We start from the raw sequence: 21,383 nt of genomic DNA on the forward strand, positions 1-21,383 counted from the left end.
GCCGCCATTGCGTGACCTCCGTGCAGGTGAGCCACACTAGGTAATAGGGTTGGTGGAAACTTCACTGGATGCACACACCGTTCTGTCAGCCAAGCTCTGCGTGCTAGACTGCTTTATGCTTCACCAAGTCGGGCCAGACGCTGTAATGTGGTCTCCCAAGTTTCACGCCAGGCCTCCCCTTCTCTCCACTCCGATAGGTGCCACGCTCCTTCTACTTGCTCCACATGCCAGAGGCCTTCCACCTCACTAATAATCTGGTCAGATCCGTTTGCCCAGATCCCAAAGAATAGCGCTGCCCGCTCCTGCCCTCGCATTCCCTGCTTCTCAGCTGCGCCGTAACATCATAGGTCGTGGGCTGCTAGTTGCTCCTAAGATGGCTGCTCTGCCACCATTCCGCGAATCGCCGCCCTGTGTCTCGGTGCCACTGCCTCCTCCCCAGCGATGCTGCTCAACTGCTGTCCGCCGACATGCGGACCGTCGTAGTCACAGTCTCGGCACACTCCCTGCGCTGCTGGGAGGGTGAGCATGCACTAACCCTCCCCTTCGTGCCCCAGTCAATGCCGCTCCCATCCTAGGAGGTACCCTCTGTGCCCCCCTGCTCCCGCCTTAAGCTCTACCAAAGACAGCTTACTCAGATGCCTTACAGCTCCCGGGGGGACCCCACCCGGAGTAACTCCAGGTGCCAGCAACCGCCTGAGGGTCTGCTCCCAGGTGCGCCGTCCGCCGGTACGCGGGCCGAGAAGGCTCCGCTCCAGGCCAGCTCTGCCGTCCCGCTTCCAATCTACTGCTTCTCACTGCCGATCGGGACCTGTGTGGTCATCAGGGGGAGCAGGACTGCGCCCCACAGCAACTCGAAGCCCAGGCCTAGCCCGGCCGCGTTTTCAGGAGGCTGCGCTCTCCAGTTCCCACAGCGCGACCTCCGCTGGCATTAGATGGCGGCGCTCGTCGAGCATTCCCACTGCCTCCAGCTGCCGTGCACCGTCAGCCGCTGCTCACCCACCTCAGGATTCAACACACTTGGCATGGGACAGCCGCTCAGCCGCGGCCCTCAGCCCCGTCAAGGCCGCCGCACCACCTGGCTCGATTCAGCTCCGGGGAGGACGCACAGACAGCGAGGCCCAGAGGCAGCGGCACAGCTTCCGTGCGGCCGCGCAAGATCTCCACAGGTTCCCAGCACACCTCTGTGTGCTCAGCTGCCTGAGTTGTGGGTGGATGGCCCCAGGGATCGGCGCTATCACAAAGCTGATATGCAGCAGCGCTGTAGGGACACAGATTCGCGTCCTACCACGCCACCATCTTGGCCATGCCCCAGCCGTAATTTTAAAAGGGCCAATGGTGTAGTTTGTCTAATATTTAATGTGAAAAGCTGCAAAAAAATTGGTTGGTATATGTGAAATTCTCGCTCTACAGTGTAAGACTATTCCTTACCAGCATGATAACCGAATGTGATCCAGCTTGGTTCCTTACGTCCTTTAAAACAGAGTTCACCAGACAATGATACCAACGCCATTTTAAAAGTTTCCCCTAATGCAAATCACAGTCGGTTATCATGCCGGCAAGGAACTTAATTTAATTGATACTTTTTTTTTTTTAAGGTCGCTCCTAGAGTCGGTGCACATGCACTGCTCTGAGGAATGCTGTGTTGCAGTATTTACTTTTAGCCCTAACCACTCTCCACCCATATTTGTCATTGTCCTTCATAGATGTTGGCTTCTGATTTTTTAATAGGCTTGTTAGTCCCCCCCCTTAGTACCACCTTGTCTTCATTTGTAACCTCTCATGAGGACTGGTAATGGCATTTCCGCACATTATCGCTTGATTGTTTCATATTTAAATCAGCAAACTGTATGTCTGTATAAATATAATTGTCATTTCAACTGAAGATGTTTTGTCTGTAATGGCAGTGTGTTACCACACCATGCATACCTCCATCTATCTCATTCTACTCTGCACCACTCCACACTACGCCAATCCACACTCACACTCCACACTACATCACTGCTCTCTACCACTCCAGTCTAGGCCACTCCACTCTACTCTGCACTACTCTGTTAAACCTGAAATGGAGACATTTTTAAATAACGGAGAAGTTAGTTGTAGTATCCTCACATGATGTTTCATTCCCTATGTTTCTTCACTCTAGCTGCTCAAACCTACTTGGTTTACATCATACCAGCGTAGCGTGGTTACTACATTAGTCATGGGCAATCTCCAATATCATTTATTCTGCTCCTGCTACAGCAGTGGATTCTCAAAGCGTTTGCACTGAGAGTCTGCTTAAGCTTAGAAATTACTCTGCTTATATACATTTGTAGTCACGTAGGAAAAAGTAAAAAACCATGATCTCAACAAAAATTATCATAAAACACAAAGGTCTTTGAAAAATGCAGCTGTAGCAGGAACATTTTAGACAGTTTGCCATTTATTATTAACACATTTGATTGGTTTCCTTTCACACAATCTCTGGTGAAAACAATGGGGAGTATGTAGTATTTATAACTAATCTTATGAGAACATCTGTGCAGCATCGGCTTCTTTACTGGCTCTCAAGCCCTGATGACAGTTTACAAAACCAAATGAGAGAAAAATGCATGACTTTGTGTGGGAAGGAAAACATTCTGCAGTCAAAGCTTTTACTTAGACATGTAATTCAACTAACCTTTCCATTAACCCTATTTTACTCGGCCGAGATAAACATGCTTGTCCCAGGAATAAATTAATGTTAAGGATACCGAAGTGAGACAAAAAAGCAATATTAAAAAGTTAATCTCGCTCAACTCCACTCTACACCACTCCACTCTTTACCTCTATACTCTGAAACAGTGCACCCTATGCCACTGCCAATACACTCTATTCTGTACCACTCCTCTCTACGCTAGTGCACTCTATGCCAATCCACCCGGCGCCTCTCTAATCTACTCTGCACCCTTGCACTCTACGCCACGCTGCTTTATGCCACTGCACTCTGCTCTACTCCACTCTATTCTGAAACAATCTACTTTGCGCCACTCCACCCCACTGTATTCACGCTTCACCACTCTACTCTTCACCACTCTCTTCTGCGCCATGCTAAGCCACTTCACTCTACTCTAACCATTACATTGTATGCCAATGTACTGTACACCACTATACTCAACACCAATGCACTCTGTACCTCTGCACTCTCCGCCAATCTGCTCTGCACCACTGCACTCTACGCCATTGTACTGTCACTGCACGTTACGCCATTCTATTGTGCTTTGCGCCAGTGTACTCTATGCCACTGCTCTCTGTAGCATGCCACTAAACTTTACACCACTCTACAAGTCTGCTCTGCAACACTGCACTCAGCAACTGAACTCTACACCATTCCAATCTACGCCACTGCACTCAACTCTGCACCACTCTACGCCACTACACTCTGCCCTATTCCACTCTGCCCCATTCCACTCTGTACCACTCCACAACACAGACCTCTCTGCCAATGAACTCACGCCACTGCACTCTGCCACTGCACTTTAGAACACCCTACTCTGCACCATACGTCAATGCATTGCACACCACCACACTGTAAGCAGCTACACTTTGCATCGTTCCACTCTATGCCACTAGACTCTACGCCAATCCACTCTAAGCTACTCTAGTCTACTTTGCCACTGCACTCTACGACTCTACTCTATACAACTGTACTCTACACCACTCTTTTACACTCTGCCATTCCACTCTACGCCACTTCACTCTACTATGTGCCACTCCAGTCTACCCCACTCTATTCTATGTTGCTGCACTCTACGCCAGGGCACTCTACACTATTTTACCTAAAACCACTGCACTCTATGCCAATCTACTCTGCACCACTGCACTGTATGGCACTATACTCTACAAAGTTCTGCGTGACTGCGCTCTGCTCTACTCTACGTCACAGAATTCTACGCCACTCTTCACCACTGCTCTCTATGCCACTTTACTCTACACCAATGCACTTTTACCACAGTACTCTGCACCACTGCACTCCACAATTACTCTACTCTGCACCACTGAACTCTCTGCCATATAACTCTGCACCACTCTACACCGTCTGGGAATAACTCTTGCACCCTCAAAGAAGCCACTGCAATTTACTCCATTTTACTCAAAACCACTGCACTCTGCCAGTTTACTCTGCACCGCTGCCCTGTACGTCCCTATACAACTCGATAGGTAACTGCCCTCTGCGCCACTCTACACCATTGTACTCTAAGTTACAGAAATCTACACCACTCTTCTACTCTGCACCACTGCTCTCCACCACTTTTCTCTGCACCTCTCTATGCCACTGCACTCTACACCAATGCACTTTATGCCATCTATTTTACACCACTGCACTCTACAACACTCTACTCTGCAACACTGAACTCTGCACCACTCTACACCACTCTGCTTTGCGCTGTCAGGGACTAACGTTTGCACCCTCACCGGAAGAACCAAGAGGCTCAGGACCAGACACAATGTATTTGTAGGTACCACTGCTTGTGGCCGGACAAGGAAGCTGTAGCATTGTTTCTCATTCTTAGGTTTATCAGTCGTGCTAAATTTTGGGATGCACCAAAATCAATTGGTGAATGGGTGGGAACACCCAACCCTCCACCTGTGGAACACCTCCCTGGGGCAGAGTAACACAAGGCAGCGACATGAGCTTGTGTTTCTCCAGATTTACCAAACCATGCAGTGCCACGTAAGATGGCCTTGAGTTACTTGGAAAATATAATTATAGATTTTGCATCGCACTTGCACTACCTTGCGTGGAGCAATGGTAATGCAAAACTTTGATAAATATGCTGTCCTCTGTACTTAAAGAAATATAAGTATAATCCACTTCTCTCTCTAATAGCCTAAAAAACCTAATAAAACAGATATGTTAAAATATAAACAGTAATAAATGTCAAGAACTACTTAAATGAAATCAAATTAAATGCATTAATAAATACATTTCAAAATATTATTAAATGCACTTAATTTATTAATGAATAATTTTATGAAATACAGGGTTAACATAATCAAGTACAGAAATTACACGATAATCAATTAAGTATTGAAATAACATGACAATAATTAAAAAATATATTGTAATTGAAATAACTTCCCACCCTATTCCCCTACAAACCAAACAACAAACTACTAAATGATAAATCACCAATCATACTCTAAAATTAGAAGCCAATACCTACAATTTAAACTTAAATAAATGAAACTATAATTAAACAACCACATAACAACCAATATTTAATTTACATGGAATTAATATTAAAAAACAATTATTTTGGATATAATTAACTTCCCACCCTTTTCTCCTACAAATGAACAAGCTGCTAATAGATTACAAACTACTAATTCAATAAAAAAAGTTACACCATTACATAACATATACAAATGATAGTAATTTTACTAATACTTAAACGTAAAGTGCAAAATAATATATATATTTATTAGAACCAATATTTGACAAGTATATTAAAGTAAACTACATGAAAATACAGTGGTATTCCTAATAACGATGTTATATACACAAACAAACTTCTTCCCTTCAATATTATGTTTCACAATATTCTTGTAGTGATATTTTTAGTGCAATATTTGCCAAACATATTTTGATATCTAGATTTGTCATTCACCATAGTAAATATGTGCCATTTTCACTGTAACTTTTCCAATGAAAAATATAGTTGCGCAACTTCAGTGATTTTCTCCTCTCCAGCACAGAGACCACAATCCGATTCTAAAAATATTGTTTAATACTCTATGTACAAAATGTCCATTCCTGAAATGTATTTTTCAGCTTAGTGAAGATCTATAACGGGCATATTTTATGATTTTCTTTTCCTACAAAAATAGCTAATTGCCTTACCCTATTCCTGAACAGAGGGTTCACTAACCCCCTTGGAAGCTTAGTTGTATTCCCAACATACACAACTTAAAACATTTGGACTACTCAAAAATGTGTTTGTTAATTTGAAAGGTATAGCTGTATGTCAGACAAAGTGAAATGATCTACTCTTACACAACGAGCATACCGGCTCAGTTTAGGAACTCAATTTGTACGACTCATCAATGCTGTCGAAGTCTCTTGTACTTAAAAAGGCAATTCTGGGAGTGTGATTTTTTCCACTGAGAAGGCAGTGTTTAATTCCTGCATTACACTTCAAATAGAAAATGTGGCTCCCAAATTGACTTTTCAACTTTATTAAAGTCTCCCATGTTTTACTGTGGCACATTTTGTTGATGTTTCTTTTCCCAATATTAGGCTGTTGTACCACACCACTGCCAATAGGTTTCTTTCTACTCTTGCACAAAGTGACGACTAGCCTCAATCCAGCTGTTCCAGTTACAGAATTTATGCTCTCAAACAAAGAAAATGTTTTACCATTGTTAAACAAGGTTTATGTTTGAACATACAATAATTTATGGAGTGTGAGCTAAGGTAGCTCAAAGGAGCACCAACCGCAGGTAGAAGAAACACTGAGAGAAGGAGGAACTTTAAGAGGAGAGGCCCATTATATTCTTGTATTCTAGTGACAAATCAAAATAACAAAGATGTGCCAATCCTTAAATCTATTTCTCCAATGTAATAAACCAACAGGGTCAGAAAGCACGAGAGTGGGGAGTTTGTTACAACCAAAAATACAGTATTGTCTTCCGTATGGAAACTACATCATAAGGTGGTAGCTAGAAAAGAGAATGAGAAATCCGATATTTAGATTTCTAGGGAAATATGGACCATATTTTAAATCCGTTATTGCTGTTTTAGAAGTGTGATTATTAGATCAGTAGGATAATTCCACTCTAGCCCCTGCAGGTGCTTGAACCACTATTATCGCATTACATGGCATCACATCATCTAATGTTAAAGTGCACATTCACACCTGTGGGATGCTCTTGGCCAGTAGAGAGCAGCAGTGGGCAAGAGAAACGCACAAGCCACAGAGTGTGGACACCAGCCACGAGGGGAGGGGAGGTAGCAGCTGTCTGTTCGGCGTCCCCTGAAATCTCCTGAAGTCACGAGCCGGGTGCCGCAAGCTGTAGCAGGGTACAGCGGGCCGTTTTGCGCTGCCTGGGGGGTGCATCCACAGCGCCACCTGTGCTACCCGGGAACCCTAACCCGTGCTGGTGGCAAAAGTGTGGCGAGAGTATCACGAGCGGCGACGGTGACGCTGATAACCTGGTAGCTGCAGGACTCGGCAAAAAGTGACGGGGGGCTCTTTAACCTATGCTAGTGGCAAAAGTAAAGCCGCCGCCTGTGTGATCCATGGCAGTAAGCAGCCAGCAAGCAGCAACCAGCGGAAGCCTAAGCTGACCCGACCTGTCGACCCTCCAAACTGCCTTACCAGCGGCTGATCGGCGCTCTAAGAACTCACAGAGCGTTGCAGCACCTGGACCTGGACCTGCAGTGGTGGTGGTGGAGGAGGAGGAGCGGCGACGCAGGCACTGTGGAAAGGTGAGCTGCTGTACCCCTTTCCTCGTCCCCCTAACGCCCAACAAGAGCAATCGGAGTCAGCAGTCGTACCAAAACTCCCGGTCAGTACTGTCAGCGCACGTGCCCAAGGACTCATCGCTGTCTCTGCCACACCACTGCCCCTTGTGTGTTTGTTCGTCTGGGTGCTCGCTCACATGCTCAACACGGCTTTATGTAACGGTTGAACTGTCACAGCACCCACAAATCCAACATAGCCGCCAGACATTAAATAAACAGGCGGCCCTGTCAGTCAACCGCAGCAGCGAACAATCGAGTCACTGACGCAGCAAGCTGCAGACGCAGCTGCGTCACCTTTTGTGCAGCCTAGTGAAGAGCAGCGACCGGCTCTGAGCGATCCTGGAACCCGTTCTCTTGTCCCTCGCCCCTGCGAGTACAACCTTTGAACAAGCCCCTCGGAGCAACAGTCAGCAAAGCTAAGCGCGCTTTTGAACCCACTGGCTTAAACTACTGCTTAATCTCAGCATGAGGTCAGGCAAAAAAAGGGTTCACATTGAGAACAAGCCAAAGAGCAAGGCAAAATCCAAAGCCAAGCAGAATGCTGTAGCAACTGCTAACATAAAGGACCACGCACCTGGAGTCAGTGGTAGCTGGGATCTTTCCCTAGGAGAAAGCGAAGCGGCTTGCGATCAAGTTCTACAGGACGCGAATCCTCGCCCCAACCTTCGGCAACCAAAAATCACATCAAAATTCTACTTTCTGAAAGATCCACTCTCCACCATCTTCTCGTCCAGTGGGAAAATCCTGGGTCTCCAGAACTCATTACTTCCACTATCTCCCTGTGAAGCGCAAAACGACCAACCCCCGGGCCTTGGAAGTGGTATTATGAACAGCTCTTCAACAGCTGGCGGCCAACCGCCATCGCGCTCCTCTACGGAGGGGAAACTATGTCCCACAGGTAAAGGCAATCTCACAGACACGGCCATCTGCAGCCCACCAGTCCCACGGTTGGACGATAGCGGGGTCACGTCTGACCCACAGTTATCTTCATCTCTTATGTGTATCAACTATGTGTATCAACTACCTCACCTGCACTAGGAACCAGTCCGAACTCAAACTATGTCCCGCACAACCTTACAATTTGTAGCGGTAAGGACCACTCCCAACGGCAAGAAGCCTTAAGCAGCGATAACCCACATAATCCAAACAATTCTCTGATCACCGACAAAAGTCTTCTGGACCAACTGGTCCATCGGGACAGCTCAAAACTTCATTTAATGCCAAAGGAAGACACTGGAAAAGATCAGATCTCTGAAGACCACCTAAAAGAGGACAGGGGTAACACAACAAATCCTGGGAGCGACGGCCCCGCCAACCTAACCTACCTGGGCTCTCAGGAGTGGGCCGAACTAGTTGCCTCATATATTCCGACAACATTGGCGAACCCATCCTCGCTCACAGAGGAACCAATCAAAAAAAAACAGCGAACAAAAAGGGGTCACGAATGTGAGGGCGTCCTCACGGATCTAACCACCTTACCGAATTCCTCTCTGTCATCAACCCCCAACAAAAGGACAACCCAAAAAAGCCCTCTACTAAGGACTCAAGCATCAGATATGGCAAACACGTGGGACATTTTGCTAAACACCTTCCTACGAACCGTAGACACGCTTCATTTTCAATCCGATAAAATGGACTTGCAGCTGACCCTACTTGACACTCTGGCTGTTTTTGTTGGGCGAATAGATGAGAAACTTGGCCAACTCAATTCGCTAATCATCAGAGCCCAGCAAGAGGCAAAGCTAGTGTGCAGCTGTGGGCCTATTATCGACAAACTGTCAGCCCTTCCCGAAATAGTATCATCTCTTATTGAAGGGTTGCCAAAAGGGCAAAATGCAAGGCCCCAGCACATTAATCCCAGTGAAACAGTCTTCTCCGGACAATCAGAGTGCCTACAGCAGCCAGTTCTGCCGATAAGGGGGCATTGACACCGTCATCAGGTGACCAGGTGTTACCAGAGGGCCACCCGATAACAACTACCACTCCTCCCCTAAAGAATAACACTCTGCCCCTGAACGCGAAGCGGCAGCAGCAAAGGAGGAAAGGCCGCAATAAACGGACTACTACAAGCATGCCAGAAGTGTATCCGCTTTTTAAGCCAGGGAGAAAGCAGGAGCAGCAAGCCCCCGGCTCGACGCCAGGTCCAGACACCAGCGGAAAACCTACCTCTACGGAGCCTAGATCCTCCGTAAACGGACCACACGCAACAGCTCCCACCGGGGTTCTTTCACAGGAGGAGGGGTCGGCCCCGCCTGGCACCGACAACGTCAACCAATGCACGCCGGAAAACCACTGCCCGAATAACGAAAAAGATAACAGTCCCATCATACCATCTTCAACATCTGAAATTAGGGGGGTATAGTCTAAGCACAGTTCGGACTCGGCACAAGTAGGACCCACCAGCACCTACCGGGAAGGACCCCGTGCTCAAGAATGGAGGATATCAGCACTCCCGTGCCCCCAAATTCAGCTATACTCCACCATAGCGCGCGCCCCTACAGCTCCATCTGCTCCCGTTTTTAAGAATTTTCCCTTCGGGGGTACTCGCCCAGGAAACTCACCCCAGCCTGACAATAGCGACTTAGGGACCCAAATTCATCCCCACCTGCCAACCGTTCAGGTGAATGATCCAAGCAAGACGCCTACCATTGTTCTCTTCACCCCAGAGTACGATTCAAAAGGCTCTTTTGATATTCTGAATACAGGCAACCTCTTACGATTACTCAGCACAATACCAGCATTAAATAACATATCCTCAACCGACCTTCTTTCTATAGAATTTATAGAATCTGACAGACCACATGGTAAAGAAGCAACAAAAGCAACATGGATTTCATCCGAAATTGCTAGCAAAATCCTAGAAGAGCAAATTCTCCTAAATAAATGGGGGATTAAAACTGCCTTTTATCACATCGGATACCCGCTGCCCCTGCTTGAGAGACCCAAGGAGGGAGTACCTACAATAACTTCGAAAACAAGGTCGGTGCTGAAAGGCGCATTGGGTCGATCTCCAACAACCAGCCAGGCGTCGGGGTTTAAAAACAGCTCATTGACGGTAAATCCCCACAGCACGGTAGAAGACCGACTTTTCAGAATATGCAATACATCATATAACCGCCAATGACAAGGACAGTTAACGGAGTCATGCCTGTGCCCGGCTATACCACGTTTGGGGTTATGTTCGTGGAACTTAAGCGGCCTTAACAACAAAGCAGCGGACACCGACTTCTTACAATACGTGAAATCGTTTGACATCATTCTCCTCCAGGAGACATGGCTGGAGGAGCCGGTTCACTTAGAGGGCTATACCTGCCATCATTCCCCAGCCACAAGGAGAAGCAAGTTCGGTCGGTTGGCAGGTGGCCTAGCAAGTTACATTAAAATCTCAACTGTTGGTAATATACAGGTGCTCACTTCCAATTGACCATCCATAAATACTGTTGAGATGGTATTAAATCTTGGGGGAAACAAGAAAGAGGTCCAGCTGATCAACACCTACATCAACCCAAAAAAGAAAAAACAAGAGGCAAAGCGTTCAACGGACCATCTACATCATGTCTTGACAACGCAAACCTCACCCAACTTAATTGTTTCTGGTGACTTCAACCAATGTATTCTAGGGTCATCCTTGAACAGTGATATTCAGGCCCAGCCTTACCATTGGAACATCCCAAATCAAACTTGGAGCAGCCAAGGTAAAACCGCTAAGTTGGCAAAGGACCTGTTGGAAGACTTGGAACATATGGGCTTGAGGGTCCTAAATGGAAGATTTCCTGAAGATTCTCCAACCATGGCCACGTTCAACTCAGGCAACGTAACCGACAATAAATTATACGTTGGTCTCTCTTCCTCTTTTTCACAACATCCTGGGCTTTAACCTAGGGGACAAGGGAGACAGTGACCATCGCCTTCAGGAAGTCTCTTTTTGCGCCCTCCCGGACCTAATACTTTTAAATCCAACAGGTCCACATGCTAGCCACACCATAGACTTTAAACGGATCAAACCTCAGTCGCTAACACGCCGGAGGTATTACAAGCTGCTAAATACCAACTAAACAGCTTAAACTACCCCTCAGGCAATCCAGTAGCAGGTTGGGAACAATTTACGGCTGATTTTGCAAATCAATACTCCTCTATCGTACGGCACAGTTCATCTGCCGGCTCTGGTGCCCCAAGGAAGATCTCAAGCTCCCAGAAATCTGCCCTAAAAACCCACAAAACAGAGATCAACAGACTGTTAAGAATGCTGAGAAAAAGCCCGGGGGACAGGGTCCTTCTTGTAAAACTTCAGAAGGATCGGTCGGACCTAAAAAAACTGAAATGGACAGTCAAAAGATCCAATGATGACGACCTCTGGGCAAAACTTCATTACGACTTAAAGGGTAACAGCGCCCAGTTTTGGTCTACAGTAAACAAAATCATAAATCCAAAAAACTGCGGAATAACGTCTTACATTACCAAATCTTCTTGGGAATCCTTCTTAGACTCGCACTTTAACCAGCAGGTCGCCACTATAAGTAAGCCCCAGGATGCCCCAGAGGGCCAACCGCTACAAACAATAACAACTTGGTTAGAATCCAAACCTGGAATCTCCGCGGTTCTGCTTAAACTCATTGCGAAGGGAAGGAAGCATGGTGCAGCAGGGCCAAACGGGATTCCTCCGGCCCTGTTCAAACTTGAGCCAGAATACTGGGCAGAAATGCTGACCCCTCTTTACACGTCTGTGAGCCGATCCAGGATTCTTCCTGCCTCATGGAGGGGCTCAATCATTTCACCAATTTACAAGGCGGGGGATAGAACGCTGCCAAAAATTACCAGCTGATAGCACTCTTGGATATCGAGGCTAAATACTTTGCGGGGCTCCTACTGACCCACCTGTGCGATTGGGCAACACACCACAATATAATTCCGCCGAGCCAAACTGGTTTCAGCAGAGAAACGGGAACAACGACAAACTTGCTGGCAATTTCGCAACTTATCGACAAAGCAAGGGTGACTAAACAGGCTCTCCACCTTTGCTTTGTCGACTTCAAGGCGGCGTTTGATAACGTCAACCGGGGCTACCTCTGGAGAAAATTGGCCTCCTGGGGGATCCCCGATCCCCTACTGAACCTTTTGATCGAACTGCACACCAACACGTGGGTCCAGGTAAAGCTCGGCAACGGCACACACCTTTCCAGGCGCATTCCGACCACCAACGGCCTAAAGCAAGGGTGCGTCTTAGCACCGACCCTTTTCAACCTATTTACAGCCGACATACCACCTGCCCTAGAAACCTGTAACGCGCACGCTCCACGTTTGGGGGGCAAAGCGCTGCCTAGCTTATCCTACGCAGACGACGTGGTCCTGGTCAGCCACACTAAAGTAGGCCTCCAAAACCTCATCAATGCACTGCATGGATATGCCGAAGCGAACCTGTTAGAAATAAATATTGACAAGACCAAAGTTCTGTCTATATAAATGGGAACAAAAAGCTGCACACTTGGTTCCTTGGAACAAAGGTTGTCGCAAATTGTTCAGAATATAAATACCTCGGAATATTGTTCGATAAAGGTGGTCGCTTCTCGAACCAACTAGAGGCAATCAAGAGGAAAGGGATGCTGATAGCTACCACGCTTAAACAGCTAAAGTCTAATCTGAATGGTCCCACTCTTCTCCCACTGCTCCGTGTGGCACAAGTTAAGCTTGAGTCATCTATTACATACGGCAGTGAGGCTCTAAAAGCCATAGATGCGAAACTGCTGGACACAACCATGGCAAAGGCCTACCGACTTCTCTTTAATCTGCCAACCTACACCTCACAAGCCCAGATCCGGTTAGAGTTTGAACTGACCTCCCAAAAGCTTGCAAGAAGAGGTTCATACATAAAGTGCTGGCAGAAAATAAAGAACTCGCCAGAAAATTCACTGAACCATCTGCTATGGCTAGACCTAAGCAGCTCTCTTCAACTGCCGGCGAAAACTTTCCTAGAGGAATCCCTGACTATCACAGGTCTAAAAGAACTATGGGAAACTCCTTTACCGCATGTGCAATTCAGGCGTGTTGTAAACAAGAGCATAAAAAGACAATCGCACTTGGAAGATAATGCGACCTTTTCACAAAGGCAACACGCATGGATGGCTTTGTCCACATACAAATCGCCTGGGTTACAAGCATACTTTGGTCTGGGGTACGGCAGGAAATCAAAAGAAGCCTTCTTAAAACATAGGCTAGGAATTCTACCCTGTATTCCGCATCTGCAACCATGGCTGAGAAGGGACTGGGGGACAAAATGCAGGCTGTGCGGGGCAGAGTATGAAGACTTCTAACACCTACTATGCACCTGCCCAAGGCTGAAAGAGGAAAGAGTAGCCCTGTTAAAAACTGCCTTCAATGAACTAAAAATCAGCACAGGCAGACAAGCGGTTCTTGCTTGTTTCGACCCAGGCCTTCCCCCATTAAATGGGAAGTTGGTCAAATTCCTGAAATGTCTGGAACTGAAACTAAAAAATCTGGAAGATGGCACCAGACCGGATTAGTTGAATATTGGCCAAGACACCACACTACGACCACACACCCGCACCAAACTGCTTTTATCAAAGTTCTCTTGTTTTAAAAATAATATATTTTTCTTATAATCTTTTATCCGAAGGTATGAGCTATCAATGTACTTTTTTAATGGTTTTAATTAACCTAGAACAATAAAAATGACTTACTTACCTGTGGGGTAACTTAGCCCTGAATAACAATTTTGTTTTTGTCACCCAAGTAAATGGTACTCATTTTATCAACTGTGGAAGGATGAAAGGCTAAGTGGAAGCAGTAGGGTTCATGCATGTGAATGGGAGATCAAACACAGATTCCTGAAGGAGATACATTAGTTTAATAAGCCACCAGTAATTCTATCTGTTTGGATATTCAACGTAGCTATAATCACACACATCACTGTGGAGACTTTAATATGACTGTAATCACAGACTATCACTGTGGGGATTTGTACATCACTGTATTCACACACTGTCTCAGTGGGACTTGAACAAGCCTATAATCGAACACTATCTCTCTGTTGGGTCATGTGCATCACTATAATCAATCAAACATTACTTTGTGGGGAATTGAACTTATGACTATATCCACACACCATTTTTACGGGCACTATGATCACACACCAACTCTAAAAGGACCTGGCCATCTCTTTAATTACACACTATCTCTGTAGGGACCTGGACATCCATATAATCACACAACCTCACCGTTGGGCCCTGGGCATCAATGTAACCAATCACACACTATCTTTATGATGTATTGAACATGACTATCATCATTCAGATCTCTGTGGGGACCTATGCATGTCTATAATTACACACTATCTCTGTGTGGAAATGGGCAGCAATTCACAATAACTTTGTGAGGACTTGAACATGAATCTAATTACACACTATGTCTATGGGGTTTTGAGAGTTACTATAATTGAGTGCTGTGTCTGTGGGTTTCTGGGCATTACTATAATGACATACTATTTCTGAATCAACATCAGCATGACTATCGTTGTACACTATCTCTACGTGGATTTGAACAACAATATCATAGTACTCTCTATGCGGGGACTTGAATATGATAATAATCACACACTACGTCTGTGGGGACCTGGGCATCCCTATAATTAGACACTATATCTGTAGGGACCTGATCATTACTATAACCACACACTATCTCTGTGGAAACCTGGGCATCCCTATATTCACACACTGTCTCTGTGGGGACCTGGGCATCCCTATAATCACACACTATCTCTGTGGGGACTTGAACATGACTAAAGTCGCACACTATCTCTATGGGGATGGGGACTTGAACATGACTATAATCGCACACTATCTCTGTTGGGATCTGGTCATCCCTATAATCACACACTATTTCTGTTGGGACCAAGACATCCCTATAGTCACACACTTTCTCTGTGAGGACCTGGGCATCTCTATAATCACACACTATCTCTGTGGGGACCTGACATCCCTATAATCACACACTGTCTCTGTGGGGACTCATGCATCAATATAATCAATCCAACACTAGCTTTTTGGGGAATTGAACATGACTATAACCACAAACTATCTCTGTGGGACCTGGGCATTACTGCAATAGCACTATTTCTTCATAAACTGCAGCATAACTATGATTGTACACTAAAACCAAACACAATATCTGTGGGGACCTGGGCATCAACATAATTAGGCACTGTCTCTGTGTGGGGGGGGGGGGTCTAAAAATTACTATCATACACTTTATCTGTCAACTCTAGACCATTATTATAGTCTAATGCTATATCTTTGGGACTATTAATGCACAGACATATGAGGATTTGCCCAGTTGATGAAAATGAACAAAGTGGTCAGATGGCAACTTGGTTTTGCCATCAGACCCCATATTGCAGAATCTTCGGCCTCTAATTAAATGTAACTATGAGTTTCTTTCATAGTCTGTAAAGTTTGTGAGCACTCCGTAATAGGTTAGAAATCTGTGAATTCCTTTCCATGCACTCAATTTCCTTTAATTTCTGCTGAGAAATGCAATACATTAAATCCATTTCTATGTGCACGTAGGACACAAGAAGCTATTCATATTTGACTAAACTATCATGTAATGTAGGTACAGTACTGAAAAAATAATATATATCCATTTGATTGTGAATGTATTTAATCACAAATGAGAATTATTGAGTAAGTCCCCACAAGGATGGTAACACATGTCCAAGTCCCCACAATGAGGGTTCTGTGCGCATGATTAAATAACAGATTTGGAGAATTGAAGCAGGATCCTGTATTATGATTTTTTTCTCAACATTTTTCTGTTATTCATATATTTTAAAACATTGGGAAGGGTTAGTCCCCACAGGCAGGAGTTCACACATAGTCCCCACAAGGATGGTAACATGTGTATGAATGTCTCTCTCTCTCTCTCTCTCTCTCTCTCTCTCTCTCTCTCTCTCTCTCTCTCTCTCTCTCTCTCTCTCTCTCTCTCTCTCTCTCTCTCTCTCTCTTCTCTCTCTCTCTCTCTCTCTCTCTCTCTCTCTCTCTCTCTCTCTCTCTCTCTCTCTCTCTCTCTCTCTTCTCTCTATCCCTCTCTCTCTCTCTCTCTCTCTCTCTCTCTCTCTCTCTCACTGGTAATGACTTGTGCGCTAATTGTATTCATACCCTTGTCCTTACCTGAATAAAATATTAGCCTTGAACACTCTCAATGTAGCTATTAATCCACTGTAGCTTTCAGTTTTGAGGTTAAAGTATCAAAGTCTGTAAACTGCCTTTTATTAAATAAAAAGGTTTGTTAATTTAAAAATAAATGTCTTTGGAGATTATATCTCTCGTCATCAACTTGCAAAAGTACTTATTCGCTGGGTTTTTGTAAACAGAGAATTCTCTGTAAAACCTTCAAAGACTGTGAAAATTATCATTTTCGGAATGTGCTTAATACATTGTATCTCTCGAAATGTCATTAAGTTTAATTAAGCACTGTTGAACTAAAACCTTCAAAGACTGTGAAAATGATCAACTTCAGAATGTGCTTAAATCATGTTTCTCTAAATGTCATTAACCTTAAGCACCGTTGCACTATTGCTGGGAAAATATCTGGAAAACAAGCTACTTAATTACTTTCACAATCTTCATGAACCAAAACTTGCTGCTCATTATTTAGAAGTGAGCCATGTATTTTCCTTAAATAAGCAAGTGCGGAAAATACATTGAAGGCAAATCTCCTACCTGATTCATGTAGCTTAGATAAATCAGACCTGCAGTGTTTAGAGACACCACACTTAACTCTTCACTTCAGGAAGTCAGCACAAAGGAAAGAACCAGCACGTAGGTAAAAGCTGCTCTCCCAAATCAATGCACCAGCCTCTGGGAAGTTCCTCAATAACAAGCACATTTACCACAACCGAAGTCTTTTATAGGCTAAGACCACACCCAACAGGGTGGGGATTCTTCAGGACTCCGCTGGAACTTTCCAGAATACTCCTCTTGAACTTTCCAGAATATACACATAAAAACAAAGAGATTAAAAAGGCAAAAAGAATACACTATGCTACAAAACTAATTGCTTGTGCATGATGGACTGAAGCTGTTACATACCAGGAAACAATTTGCAAAGCATCATTTATTTGAAGAAATAGTCCTACAATCTTAACATATCAGTTATGAGTAATGCTTGCAAAGGAATCCATGCACATAGTATAAGCACGGAGGTGATGAACCATGACCTAGCCAAAAGATACACACAATGATGTACAAAATATGTAATAAATAAATAATTCAGTTGCCCACTGTTAGTTATTTTTAGACTTTTTTCCCCTCCCCATCATCTGACTTTACCTGGATCTTGCTTATAAAATCACCAAAAACTGTAAAAGTTAAAGACATTAGAAAGAACTGCTTGAAGTATCTCAAAGTGATGACCTCCTATGCTTTATAAGCTTCAGTCAGCTGCGGTAAAATGCAAATATTTGATTTTCTCAATTTTTATCTGCTTTATTTCAGCTCAGCGTGTATACCACCACAAGGTCAACTATCAGTGCAGAGAACAGCATAGATCTTGTTTTAAATGTCAACAACTTTGATGTGGATTCCAAATTTGAAAGGTATTTTTCTGTTAATATTTAATATTGTGTGTGTGTGTGTGTGTGTGTGTGTGTGTGTGTGTATATCTGTCTATATATCTATATTATCGGGGATCTCCAAACTTTTCTGTAGTGAGAGCTACTTCTTATCATTAAAAAGCATTGTGAGCTACTGAATACTGAGCAACTCGCATATTGTCACCAGACGCCCCCAAACCCAGCTTAACTGCCTTTAAGCCTATTGTCCATAGAGCCGTATACTATATTTTGAACAAAATACTTTCACTAGGGCTGCCATGTGTGTCACTGAGAGTGTGGTCTGTGGGGATGCATGAACATGTTTGTGTACAGGTAACAGATCCTGTGTCATATCTACTTGTGGCACAGATCATCCCTTTTGCTATATGTGGCACCATTACAAGTATAACACAAATGGTAAAATATTCAGAATATGTAAACAATTTCTGCACTTAAAATTTCTCCCTTTTAAAATATTGGTTGTATTTTTCACTTAGAAATATGACACTGTCGAGAAAGTGTCACATTTACGAGCAGCAGGCCTGTTGCTCTCAGTAGCCAGTAGACACTGTGCCGTTTTTATAACTGATAATAATTTTTTTTCAAATGAGAGAAATTTAAAGAGAAGAAAACTTTTTCTATGAAACATTAACTATCAATGTCTTTCTCCATTTTCAATTTAAGCCAATTACCCCTTAATGTTTTATGAAGCATGCTTCTTCTCTTAAAAATGTCTCCCATTTAAACAAATGTATTTTTCTGTTATAAATAAGGCACCTTATCTACAGGACACTGGGAGCAAGATGCTTGGTGTTTGTAAGTGTGACACTTGGAAATAGGTTAAAAGTGAAATGATGAGTTTTATGGCCTACATATTAACAAAGTTAACTCTTTTGATTAATTTTCCCGACACAGTGCCATATTTCCAAGTGAAAAAGACAACCATTATTTTAAGTGGGAGACATTTGAAGTGCAGAAAAATGTTCCATATTTTGAACATTTTTGCACAACTTTTTTCTGCACTTTAAATTTCTCCCATTGTTTTATACATGTAATGGGGCCACATATGGGGAAAGGTATGTCCTGTGCCACAAGTACTTATGACAGTGTCTCAGTTACCCGTACACATATAGCCCATTCACACACACACATGTTCAAACATCCCCACGGACCACGCTCTCAGTGACATACATTGCAGCCCTGTCATAGTGCCCCTAGTGAAAGTATTTTGTTCAAATGATAGTATCTGGCTCTATGGACATTATGCTTAAAGTTAGTTAAGATGGACATGGGGTAGTCCGGTGACAATATGTGAGTTGCTTAGCCTTCAGTAGCTCACAATGATTTTTACTGATCGTAAGTAACTATCACTACAGAAAAGTTTGGAGATCCCTACTCTATGCTGTATATGACAATAGTATTATCACTGATCCCATCAATAATGTCATTGGAGATGTCAAAGGTATGATCAATTTTGTCATTTTATATGTTATAAGTGGTGTACATTTTTTTATAGAAACCTATTTTATTGATTTATATGTAAAGCACCATTGTGCAATAAAACATAGCACCCATTGAACGTCCCTTCATTGCAACACATTTCTAGGTTGTTGCCTACCCTCTATACTGCATACCTCAGTTAGTTTATCAGTCCATAGTACTCCCACCATTTACCCCAAAATGAGTGATGTAATATTTGAGGTCATATGTTGCGCATGGCAGTGGCACAAGTTATAGTTAGCTCACTAAACTCTAACTGGTGGACTTCAGTGTTTTTAAACATTACTTTTCTTATTATTTCAACATCTAACTATAAAGTCGCTTTAACTTTTGTGGTTTTCTGTGAACTTTTTAAAATCTTTTTTTTTTTATTGCAAGGGAAGATCTTATTGGCATACCTAACAATAATGTCACTAACTTTTGGTATTTTGTCTGTGATTTTCAGTTTGTTTTTTTACTATTCAGCCTACTCCCTTTCAGTGCAGAGCCTCTGGTCAGGCTCTGCCCCCAACACTCTTCTATGCACAATCTTTGTCAGTGCGCAGTGGGGGGTTTCGGTGCAGGACCTGGCTCCTGCGCATCATTCTCTGGATTCTCACCCCCTTAGGTACCAAACCACCTGTTTCACCCAAGGTGTTGCCACAGGGCCTGACATGTCCATGTACAATTTACATACCTTAATGTTTCTTTTTTTTTTTTTGTATCGTGTACTCTCATTATTACAATTGTAAAGCACCGTGACGCCTCAGGATGAAGCCAGCGCTATATAAAACCTCTTAAATAAATACATGTGTGGTGGGGGGCTTGGGTGCTGTGCCCTGCCTGGCTGCCCAGTGGTTGCATTCCAGCTGCATGATTGTGGTGACACCCACGCAGCAGGAATGTGTCTAGCGCCTACTTAGCACACAAGAGAGTAAAGCAGGCCTGTGTGATCATGCTTGGAGTATTGCACGATGTATGGTAGTGTGGGAAGAGTTAGCATTTAAATGTGGCCTCTCACTGATCAGTGTGATTGGCATTTGAAGCAATTTTTTCATGTCCGTATGAAATCTCCCACTATTACCTATAGATTGCGAATGAAAAATGTCTTTATATTCCTTGTAATATCAATTCCTAAATATCTAAAGCAGTCATCGCGCACATAGTCCAGCGTCCAAAACCCCATTTGCCCTTATCATTTTTTGTAAATCGCTGATAAGAGCTCAGGTCTCACTCAGAGGGTGTTTTTCTGCATGCCAAAGTATTTCATCTGCATGGCCCTCTATTTTCTTGCCCAGGCAGGACAGTTGAATTGCAGTCTTTGAAGTGACCCAACATACAAGAGGTTTTAATGTGAACAGTGTAGACAGGACAAGTCCTGGTGCCTTTATCTTGCCCGAACAATCTGGAAAGTAGCCCTTACATTCTCACTGCATCAGTGGGATTTAAATATAGTAGGTATATCTATGCTTGTAGATTTGAAACAAACCCCAATCATGATTCTAAGACCATAATCGGTTACTGGCAGTTAAATGGAATTGCATGCCTTTATGGCGTCAAGAGATGTGATTGGCAGTAGTGTAGTGTGTTTATCTAGGTACCTGTATCGATATTCCTATTCTTGGCCCTTGTCCGGTTATAAATCAATAATATCCCTACAACGGCACAGAAACCCATTTCATAAATTAGTCATAGCGCATGCTGTCACATTAAGCAAGCACTATTCCTCCAGCCCCCTAGAAAGCACACCGAGTTCTTAAACAAATCCAAACCTCCAGTAACCTGGGAAATCCCCGCCTGCGATTGTTTTGA

At 44.0% G+C, this 21,383-nt stretch overlaps 1 protein-coding gene across 1 annotated transcript in view; it reads left to right on the forward strand.

Moving 5' to 3' along the window:
- Positions 1–21,383, forward strand: part of CLPTM1L (CLPTM1 like) — a 1,937,019-nt gene that overhangs the window by 115,534 nt on the left and 1,800,102 nt on the right. The window contains exon 2 of the mRNA XM_078687677.1: positions 17,995–18,095. Within this exon, the coding sequence (XP_078543803.1) occupies positions 17,995–18,095 (101 nt within the window). The remainder of the gene's footprint in view (positions 1–17,994; positions 18,096–21,383) is intronic.

Source organism: Lissotriton helveticus, chromosome 4_1 (genome assembly GCF_964261635.1).
Source record: "Lissotriton helveticus chromosome 4_1, aLisHel1.1, whole genome shotgun sequence".
In the NCBI taxonomy this organism is placed as follows: Eukaryota; Metazoa; Chordata; class Amphibia; order Caudata; family Salamandridae; genus Lissotriton; species Lissotriton helveticus.